General features: G+C 55.4%; 6 protein-coding genes across 6 annotated transcripts; 3 read left to right on the top strand and 3 right to left on the bottom strand.

Moving 5' to 3' along the window:
* Positions 1–186, bottom strand: PODANS_3_4990 (uncharacterized protein; the record flags this gene model as incomplete). Its single annotated transcript, XM_001909253.1, has 1 exon — positions 1–186. A coding segment is annotated over one exon (186 nt), but the record flags the coding sequence as incomplete, so codon positions are not given.
* Positions 187–1,752: 1,566 nt separating this feature from the next.
* Positions 1,753–2,638, top strand: PODANS_3_4980 (uncharacterized protein; the record flags this gene model as incomplete). Its single annotated transcript, XM_001909252.1, has 2 exons — positions 1,753–1,943; positions 2,002–2,638. The coding sequence occupies 2 exons, from the start codon at positions 1,753–1,755 to the stop codon at positions 2,636–2,638; spliced, it is 828 nt and encodes a 275-aa protein (XP_001909287.1).
* A 135-nt stretch (positions 2,639–2,773) lies between these two features.
* Positions 2,774–5,354, bottom strand: PODANS_3_4970 (uncharacterized protein; the record flags this gene model as incomplete). The annotated part of the gene is made up of 2 exons (XM_001909251.1): positions 2,774–5,103; positions 5,243–5,354. 2 exons carry the CDS (start codon positions 5,352–5,354, stop codon positions 2,774–2,776), a joined length of 2,442 nt encoding a protein of 813 aa, XP_001909286.1.
* A 343-nt stretch (positions 5,355–5,697) lies between these two features.
* Positions 5,698–7,423, top strand: PODANS_3_4960 (uncharacterized protein; the record flags this gene model as incomplete). The annotated part of the gene is made up of 2 exons (XM_001909250.1): positions 5,698–6,390; positions 6,449–7,423. 2 exons carry the CDS (start codon positions 5,698–5,700, stop codon positions 7,421–7,423), a joined length of 1,668 nt encoding a protein of 555 aa, XP_001909285.1.
* A 211-nt stretch (positions 7,424–7,634) lies between these two features.
* PODANS_3_4950 (uncharacterized protein) lies at positions 7,635–8,515 on the bottom strand (the record flags this gene model as incomplete). Its single annotated transcript, XM_001909249.1, has 2 exons — positions 7,635–7,960; positions 8,041–8,515. 2 exons carry the CDS (start codon positions 8,513–8,515, stop codon positions 7,635–7,637), a joined length of 801 nt encoding a protein of 266 aa, XP_001909284.1.
* Positions 8,516–9,294: 779 nt separating this feature from the next.
* On the top strand, positions 9,295–9,798 carry PODANS_3_4940 (uncharacterized protein; the record flags this gene model as incomplete). Its single annotated transcript, XM_001909248.1, has 1 exon — positions 9,295–9,798. A coding segment is annotated over one exon (504 nt), but the record flags the coding sequence as incomplete, so codon positions are not given.
* Between the last annotated feature and the right edge of the window lie 26 nt (positions 9,799–9,824).

Genomic DNA, 9,824 nt, shown 5'->3' with positions numbered 1-9,824 from the left:
GATTGTGATTAGGTATTGGAGCTTGGGGAAGACGGAGCGGATGAAGGCTATTTCGGGGCCGAGGTCGGGGGATCGGGCGCCGGGGCCGCCGGGGATGATGAGGACTTGGAGGTTGGATGGGGGGGAGGTGAGGGTGTGGGTTGGGGAAATGGTGGGCCAGAAGGTGGATCTGTGGGTGTTCATCATTGCCGAGGCGGGCTCGGAGGTTACGGGGAGAAGGGTGCGGGAGAGGAGGGTGAGGGTTAGGTGGCGGTTGTGCTAGGGGGAGGTTAGTTAGGGGGATGGGGAAGGGGGAAGAAAGGGGAGGGGGGGCTTACGGCTAGGAGTTGGAGGGTGTCGAGGGGGCCGTAGATGTCTAGCGGTTGGAAGGCGCGGATGAGGAGGATGCCGTAGTGGGTTGGGGGTTCTTCTGAGGGGGAGGTGATGGGGATGGGGGGGGGGTTGCCTTTTCCTTTTGCTTTGCCGTGTTGTGGGGAGGCGAGGACTGAAGAGGTGAGTAAGAGGAGGGTGGTGAGAAGTCCGATGAGGGATGAGTTGGGCTTCATTTTGAAGAGGTGTGAGAGTGTTCTCCTAAACAAAAGATGAAGTTTTTCTTTTCCCCCAGTGGTCGATGAGAGATCAGTTTCTTGAAAAACCAATCAGTCCGCAATAGACAAGTTAGATCCAGCGTGAAAAGAAAACCTGGGATGCCAGTGTGAGAAGAAGATGCCGCCTTTTATACACACAACTCTCGATGAAACCCTTCCTTCCCCTTGTAGCTCTTCTCAGCTTCTTCTTCACTAACAAAACAAGAAACACTCCACGGAAAGAGATGGTCCGTCAAAAAAATCAATAAAAAAAGACCTTCACCTGACGACCTACATCATTCAATAGGTAACGTTTCCAACGGTGAGGGTACGAACCCGCGCGTACACAGTCTACCGGACATTACCCAACGCCACGATTGGCTGGCTCGAACTCGCCGTTATTATCACAAACTATCCAGTTCGCACTTGAGTCGTTCCCTAACTACCAACCGACGTCTGAGTAAGCATCCCCAGTACCTGGATTGTGAGCTGAGTTGCAGGGGGGCAGTAGAGAGAAAGAGCAGGTTTTCTCACGATGGTTACACACACACACACACACACACATATATATATATATATCTCCCCCTACACCTTGCATGCCTACACCTTGCATGATGCTGCTTGCATGATGCTGCTTGCATATTTCGGAAGGGAAGCAGCAAGCAGGTAGGAGCATGAATGAGCACATTTCTTGCGAAATGTGATCAGAAAACTCCCTTTTGCCAAGAGGAAAGTGAATGCATGTTGAATCCTTCACGGAGTCCTTGACGGAAGCTACTTTTTTGGACAAGAGATGGATGAGGTTAAAAGGGAAAGGGGAGGTGGTGAACCTTGATGTCCAGGGTTAAGGGAAAGAAGAAGAAGAAGAAGAAGAAGAAGAAGAAGAAGAGGGATTGGGTAACCCCCACGATGAATGATGACACAACAAGCTCGTTATCTTATCTATGCCCCTCACCACCACCACCACCACCACCATGGATCTTGGATGGATATCCCGAAGCTACCCCTCCTCCCTCCTCCTCAAATCGGAGACAGAGGCCAAGACGGAAAAGGGGGGGAGGGTCCAAGAGGGGTGGATATCAACGGCGGCTTTTGCAGGAGCAGTCAATTGAAGTTTAAACTTCTTCATTTTCACAACCAATCCAACTTTCCCAAGTGACAATTGTGAGAAACCAACAACATCAAAATGTCCCACCAACACACCCACGACGGCGTCCACTTCCACGCCTCCCACGACCACGCCGTCTCCTTCTCCGCAGCAGACCACGGCCACTCCCACGAGATCCTCGACGGCCCCGGCTCCTACCACGGCCGCGAAATGCCCATCACCGAAGGCCGCAACTGGGCCGACCGCGCCTTCACAATCGGCATCGGCGGGTACGCTTCCCTTCCCCCCTTTATCCCCCCTCTCTATATACTAACCCCCTTTTTATAGCCCCGTAGGATCAGGCAAAACAGCCCTCATGCTCTCCCTCTCCCGCCACCTCCGCTCCTCCTACTCCCTCGCGGCGGTAACAAACGACATCTTCACCCGCGAAGACGCAGAGTTCCTCACCCGAAACAAAGCCCTCCCCGCCCCCCGCATCCGCGCAATCGAGACCGGCGGCTGCCCCCACGCCGCCGTCCGCGAGGACATCTCGGCCAACCTCGCCGCCCTCGAGGACCTCCACGCCCAATTCGACACCGACCTCCTCCTCATCGAGTCCGGGGGCGACAACCTCGCCGCTAACTACTCCCGTGAACTCGCCGATTACATCATTTACGTCATCGACGTCAGCGGCGGCGACAAGATCCCGCGCAAGGGAGGCCCGGGCATCACACAGAGCGACTTGTTGGTCGTCAACAAGACCGATCTCGCCGAGATTGTCGGCGCGGATTTGGATGTCATGGACAGGGACGCGAGGAAGATGAGGGAGGGGGGGCCGACGGTCTTCGCGCAGGTCAAGAAGGGGGTCGGGGTGGAGCATATTGTTGACTTGATCTTGAGTGCTTGGAGGGCGAGCGGGGCCGAGGAGCAGAGGAGGAGTGTTGGCGGCCCAAGGCCGACGCCTGGGTTGGAGGAATTGGAGTAGACGACGCATATGTAAACAGAAAGATGAGATGGCAAAATATGAAAAAGAACAAGAACAAAAATCTTTTCATTAATCCCCATCCCAAAAACGCCGTCATGAAAAGACCCTCTGTCAGGAGGGTATATATCTAACCACCTACTCAGCATCCGCATCCATAGCATCATCCTCCACCAAGTCAGGCACCTGCTCAGGGTCAAGCAACAGCCCCCTCAACGGCTCCGCAGGACGGGGCCACACCCGCTTGTACAAGCTGACACCGACCGAGTCCTGGGGGTTGATCCGCCCGTCAAACGTCGCCTTGAAGTACCCGTGAGTACCGAGGGGCTCCTTGATGAAACCGGTGCGGCCTCTCCTGGTCCACATGGGCAGCGCCTTGAACCATTCCACGTCTTCTCTGTTGAAGAACATGTACCGGACGGTAACGATCTTCTTGTGGATGTGGTATGGGTGACCGGTGAGAATTGCCCTCTTGGCAATGACACGGGAGGTAGACGGGGGCATGGTGGTGCCCGTGGCCACCAGCTTCAGCGGCAGATCCGACTCGTCGTCGTCGTGGGGAGTCTCCTCGCCAGGAACAATTCTCTTGTAAAAAAGAGCCGGCATGGAACCCCACGCTACAGGACCCATAAAGGTCGCCACGGCCGACTGTCCGGGGTGAATGTACCGGCAGTACTTGTGGACGTCGTTGGGAGTGGCGCCGCCCTGAGAAAACAAGGGCTTGATGACGAACCTCCTTGGGCCGTACTGAACAACCAACTCCTCCTTTGACTTGATGGGCGCTGTGGCATCAGCAGGGAGGTTGATGAGAATGTTCATGGCGGTCCGCTTGTGCTCGTGCCTCAACAGAGAAACAAGAGCGAGCGGTCGGCCTGAGCTGTGAGAAGCCCGAACCTCTGATGGCACGCCTCTGAGGTGGACGTGAACACGAGTGCCAGGGGCAACACCGCCAACCAGAGCTTCTCTAGCCGATCTGATGCGGGCCGCCTGGTAGTCTTGAATTTGAAGTAACCTTCTCCACTCCTCCGGCTCGTGCGCGCGATCCTCCTCTTCTACCCAAGGACTCGTCCTCAAGCTCTTGAGACCTCTGTACTTGGCCAGTCTTTCCCGGGCGAGAACATTGGGGTGGAGCTCGATCTCATCCGGGAACTCCAAGTCGTCCTCGGCCTCGGACCGCTTCTGCTTGCGATAGGCCTCCAGCCCCATAGCGTCCTCATCCTCGTCGGGCTCGACGAATGCTACCGACTTGGCATATTCTGTTGGCGCGCCCTCGGTCATGGCAACGTCCCCAGCAGCACCCTCGATGCCGTCCTCTGGTCTCGCTGGCTCCTCCTCTAGCGCATCCTCCATCTCGAAATCCTCGAGGTCTGATCCATCCTCTGACTCCTCACCGCCGTCCAAGAACCAGGCGGCCTGGTACTTGGAAGTGCCCTTGGGCACCTTTTTGGGCATTTGGAGCGCAATAACTTGGTCGTCGTCAGAGAAATAATGGTGCTCGTCCAGCAAAACTCCCTTCTTCTGCTCAGGCACGGCGGAAGCGGCATCCATATCGTCGTCCTCCATGTTGACCTCTTCCGGTGCAAGCTCGGCAAGCTCATCCTGGTCCTCGGTAGGAGCGTCCAAAGCGTCTCCCTCCGCTCCGCCGACAGCCATACCCTCAGGTTTCGGGGCCGCAAGCGGTGCAGCGGTGATCTTTTCGATTTGGAATGTTCCCCAATCCCCAACCTGAACCAGTCTGTCCGCCTTGAGACCCTTGCCCCTGACCACACCGGTGACAACCGTGGACTCACCGCCAAAGTTGACATCCTCCACCAACATCCAACTCCGCTCATCTCTCCACCTGACACCCTTCGGCGTGGTGTTGCACAGCGAGCGCATCAAGTTGGCGCATTCCTGGCGGTTGTCGAGGCTGCAAAGCTTCTCCTGTTCGGGGTGGAAATGGGTGATGTATGATTTGAGGGAAGAGATGACCGACAACCTCTGCTTCGCGGCTTCGATCTTGTTGAGGCCCTGGATGACGGTAAACAGGGTGGACATGCCCTGGCTTTCGACGCTGCGAATGATGAGCTCTCCCAGGGGGTCAACCTCGTGCTCGGCCGAGAGGATCAGAACGACGAAATCGGCTACCCGAGCGGCGTCCAAGCATGCGGTAAGGTCCCTGGTTACAGGGAAATACTGCAGCTTCTGCTTGAATCTAGTGACGGGCACCCGGAAGCATCCCTCCTTGATCTCAGCCTCGGCTTCTACGCTCTCGTTCAGGGCCTTGATGGCAGCGACAGCGTCGCCATCCACACACAGGGGGATAACGGCAACATTGCGCGGCGCACCGTCCTTGCCGGCGAAGACCGAAGTCTCCCTGGCATGTTCCCTAGCCTTCTCCTGCTGCCTCTGTTTCGCACGGTTCTTTCGGTCGAGTTTAGACATGGCTTGCTGGTGGATCGTCTTGCGCTGTCCGGGTTCGATTCTGCCTGTTGGTTCGGAAATGTCAGCCAACGGCCCGACTGTTGCAAACTAAATTCTCCAAAGTCCTCTGTTCTGTGCAGCCCATTCATTGCCCCTTTTAGACCCCAATCCCCCATGGTTCCCCGAGCACGGCGTGACTCATACCTTTGGCAGCGTCCCGAAGCTGACCCTTGGTTGCCTTTCGCGATTTGAAGCCCTTGTTCCGCTGCTTGGTAGTCGGGCGGTGGGAATGGCCCGTGGCCACGGCGCCAGGCATCTTTGCGTCGCTGCCGGCTTTGAATCGGAAGGGAAGAGACGCCACTTTGTCGTACTTTTGAATCGTCTGTCGTTTTTCGTAGAACTTGGAACTGAATTATTGCCCGTATTACAGAGTGAGACGAGGGGTGGTGATGATGGCGGGGCACATCTTTTTTCGACCTTGTGGGCATATCTTATCAGTCGCATTGTGCGACCAATCAGATAACCTTTCCCCAACTTTTCAGTGGGCCCCCTGCCAAAAAAAGTTCCGAACAGCAACTGAGCAACCGGCGCTGCTCTAGGTTGGGGAGTTCTCTTCTTTTCTGCCCATTCATTTATCACACAATTCCAGTCAGCCAAAGATGGAGATAGACACCGTCGACGCGCCCCTCACGAGGGTATCACAGCCCAGCAACGGTCAGCTCGCCGTCAGGAAACCACGAACCGAACTCAAATCAAAGTCCGAGATTGCAAAGGCCCGTCGCCAAAGAGATGCGCAAAAGGCCTACGGTCGCGGTCGCGGAATCGACGTCAAGACCGCCAGGGACAAGAAGTTACGGCGGAACCTCAGCACACTCGAGAACAAGTACAAGGAGGCGGCATACAAAGCCAAGGAAGCAGAGATCCTGCTGGAGAACACAGCTGGCTTTATCGAGCCAGAGACGGAGTTGGAAAGGACATACAAGGTTCGCCAGGACGACATTCAGAAAAATGTCGCCATTGAGGTGGCGCAAAAGGGGTTCGAGCTGAAGCTCAACGAGTTGGGGCCATATATTTGCGAATACAGCAGGAATGGTCGAGACTTGATCCTGGCGGGGAGGAAAGGCCATGTCGCGACGATGGACTGGCGAGACGGAAAGCTGGGCTGTGAGCTTCAGCTGATGGAGACGGTTCGCGATGCGAGGTTCTTGCACAATAACCAGTTCTTCGCCGTCGCGCAGAAGAAGTATGTGTACATCTACGACTCGCAGGGTGTTGAGCTTCACTGCCTGAAGAAGCACGTCGAGGTGTCGCATATGGAGTTTCTGCCGTACCACTTCTTGCTGGCGACATTGGTAAGCGCAAAGCAGCTTTCTCGGGGGCTGATCGCTTTTGAAGCTGACACTTTCCCAGGGCATCAACGGTTCCCTCAAATACCAAGACACCTCGACCGGTCAAATCGTCTCCGAAATCTCGACCAGACAAGGCACCCCCGTCTCCCTCACCCACAACCCCTACAACGCCATCCTCCACGTCGGCCAGCAAAACGGCACCGTCACATTATGGTCGCCAAACTCGAGCGAACCCCTCGTGAAACTTCTTGCCCACCGCGGGCCCGTGCGATCCGTCGCCGTAGACCGCGAAGGTCGCTACATGGTATCGGCAGGCCAGGACAACAGGATGTGCATCTGGGACGTTCGCAACTTCAAGGAGTCCGTCTCGTCGTATTTCACCCGGTCACCAGCCACCTCGGTCGCCATCTCAGACACGGGCTTGACCGCGGTCGGCTGGAACACCCACACCACCATCTGGCGCGGCCTCTTTGACAAGAACAAGCCCGTCCAAGAAAAGGTCCAGTCACCCTACATGACCTGGGGCGGCGAAGGCCACAAGGTCGAGCGCGTCCGGTGGTGCCCCTTTGAGGATGTTCTTGGTGTAGGCCACACGGAAGGGTTCTCGTCACTGATCGTCCCGGGCGCCGGCGAGCCCAACTATGACGCTCTGGAAGTCAACCCCTTCGAGACGAAGAAGCAGAGGCAGGAAGGCGAGGTCAAGGCTCTGCTGAACAAGCTCAAGCCCGAGATGATTGCGCTCGACCCCAACTTCATCGGCAAGCTGGATTTGCGATCGGAGCAACAGAGGAAGGCGGACAGGGACCTGGATGCGGCGCCGGTGGATGTGGTGGAGGAGATGAAGAACAGGGCTAGGGGCAAGAACACGGCGCTGAAGAAATATCTGAGGAAGCAGAAGAAGAAGAACATTATTGATGACAAGAGGCTGAAGGTGGAGGAGGCCATCAAGGAGATGCAGGAGAGGAAGGATGAGAAGTTTAAGGATAGGCAGGAGCAGCTGGGGCCGAGTCTGGCGAGGTTTGCGAGGAAGGATTAGAGACGGTGGGGGGGGGTTGTGGTGATGATACCCGGTTATTAAGTAATAGCAAGATGTGTTGATGCTGCATGTGTCTGGGAAACCGTCTGTATGCCCATTTTGGATTCGAGATTGCCCAGCGCTTTTTCATGCTTTCCAAATCTAACTAACCATGGAACTCCCGCTTGCCCGTTGTTGTCTATACACCCTTTTCATCTCTTACACCCTAAGCTTACAAAAGCTTCAGCCCGCCGGTAACACCATCCACCTCGCTCTTTGGCGCGGGCCCAACACCAAGAACAGTCAAACTCCCACTCTCAATCTGTGTCCTCCCCGCATCGGCAATCACCTCAGCCGTAATCCCCAAGCTCCTCGCCGTCCCCTGCAGCAACAAAAGCTCCTCCTCACTCTTGACCTGAACCGCAATCTTGGCCTGCCCGCGCCGCTCCCACGCCTTGAGGATCTGTGCCGCCTTTCCGTTTGGGTCTTTGGAGGCAGCTTTGCTCAACGTCTTGTAGCAAGCCAGCGTTGCGTGGCCAGCCTGGGCAGCAATTTTCCCTATTTTTTTTTTGATTTTGTCAATCACCCCCACCCCATTATATCAGGCATAGTAGTAGTATAGTAGTAGTAGTACGCACCCTTCGTCATGCCCAAGTCAGTCCTCACCACCAGCACAAGCTTGCACTCCTCGGTTATCGGTTGAGAGGTGCTGGCGCGCAATCCCTGTTTTTTGTCTGCCTCGAAACCATTGGACCAGTTGGGGGCGTGGTCGAGGATTGTGTCTTCCTCGTCAATGTCGCTTTCTTCTGATTCCACGGGATCTTTCCATTGGGCTTCACGCTCGTGGCGGAGGGAGGGGGGGATGAGGTGGCCGGTTAGGGAATAGACACCTAACAAAAAGCCGGAGATGAAGGTTATTATCGAGGTTGTTAGGACGGTTGTGGAGGAGAGGAGGGTTGGGTCTTCTGCTGGCATGGTGGCGAGGATTGTGGTGATACTGGAGATGGATCGTCGGGGGGAAATAGGTGGAATATGGGATCGGGGGAGCGGTGAGAACGGGAGTGGTCGTGTCGTTGGTACTCGTAGAATGGTTGCTGTCCGTATGACGTTCATGTGTTGTTGGTATGGGAAATTTGGAAATCGGGGGATTTGTTTGATCTGCTAGCGACTAGCGCGCGGGCAGGCAAGGGGAGAAAATGCCCGGGGCGGTAAGTTCCGGATTGGGGCGGTACGGGTAATTACTGTAGTATGGTATTGTTACGCCGCGGGTTGACGGCCCTTCAGGGTGTAAGTGAGAGTGAGCTTATTCTCACAGGTCATTTTCACTGATTCATGAGGTTTTTCCGCTTTTTTCTCATAGACATTTCTCTCATGTAGGTGTTTTTGTTATTTTTGGAGAAACCACACCCGAAACGCCATCCCAAAACTGCTTTCTACCGGCCACTATTGTGAGCAGCGATTTGATCACCGTTACACAAAACACACCCTCAACCTCGACCTCACCCAACTCACTCACAATCTTACTTCCAACAACCCATCTGTCTTCACATATCAAGGCAATCTTCTCTCCACCACCCACCATGCCCCTCCCCCCAGCCCAAAAATCCCTCCTCGTCTCCCTCTCCGGCCCCTCCTCCTCAGGCAAAACAACGCTCGCCCGCCTCCTCCGCGACCTCCTCCCAAACACCTTCATCCTCCACGAAGACGACTTCTACAAGCCCGAATCCCTCCTCCCCTTTCGTTCCGGTCATCGAGACTGGGACTGTCCCGAAGCAATCGACCTCCCTGCCCTAACCAACGCCCTCACTTACATAAAATCCACCGGAAAATTCCCCGTACGCCCTTCCCCTTCCCCTTCCCCTTTCCCCCATATTTACTAACCCCTTTCTTAGCCCTTCATCAACTCAAAGGAAGACCAAAACACCCTCGGCGCCTGCCCCGCCTCCCCGTCCCACATCAACTTCGCCAAGGCCATCATCGCCAGCTCATCCCTCCACTCACTCCTCAAACACGCCAAGATTTGTATCCTGGATGGGTTTTTATTGTATTCACAGGCCGAGGAGTTCAAGCCTATCCTTGAGCTAATTGACATCAAGCTTTTTTTACTGGCGTCAGAGGAGAAGGCGGTGGCGAGGAGGAAGGCGAGGGATGGATATGTCACCCTCGAAGGGTTCTGGAAGGATCCGGAGGGTTATGTGGAGGAGGTTGTGTGGCCTAATTATGTGGAGCAGCATGGGTATTTGTTCGTGGACGGGGATGTAAAAAGGGGGAGGTTAGACAGAAAGGTGTTGGAGAGGGAGGGGATATTGGCTATGGGGGGTGGGGATGAGGATGGGCATGGGCATGAACTGACAGAAGAGGTTAACGTCAATGACGTAAACCTCATAGAAAGATAATCTCCTTTCGGCTGAATTTCAAGACA

Source organism: Podospora anserina, chromosome 3 (assembly GCF_000226545.1).
Source record: "Podospora anserina S mat+ genomic DNA chromosome 3, supercontig 2".
Classification (NCBI taxonomy): domain Eukaryota; kingdom Fungi; phylum Ascomycota; class Sordariomycetes; order Sordariales; family Podosporaceae; genus Podospora; species Podospora anserina.
Note: the sequence above shows the minus strand (reverse complement) of the source record. Positions and strands in the feature narration are given on the sequence as shown.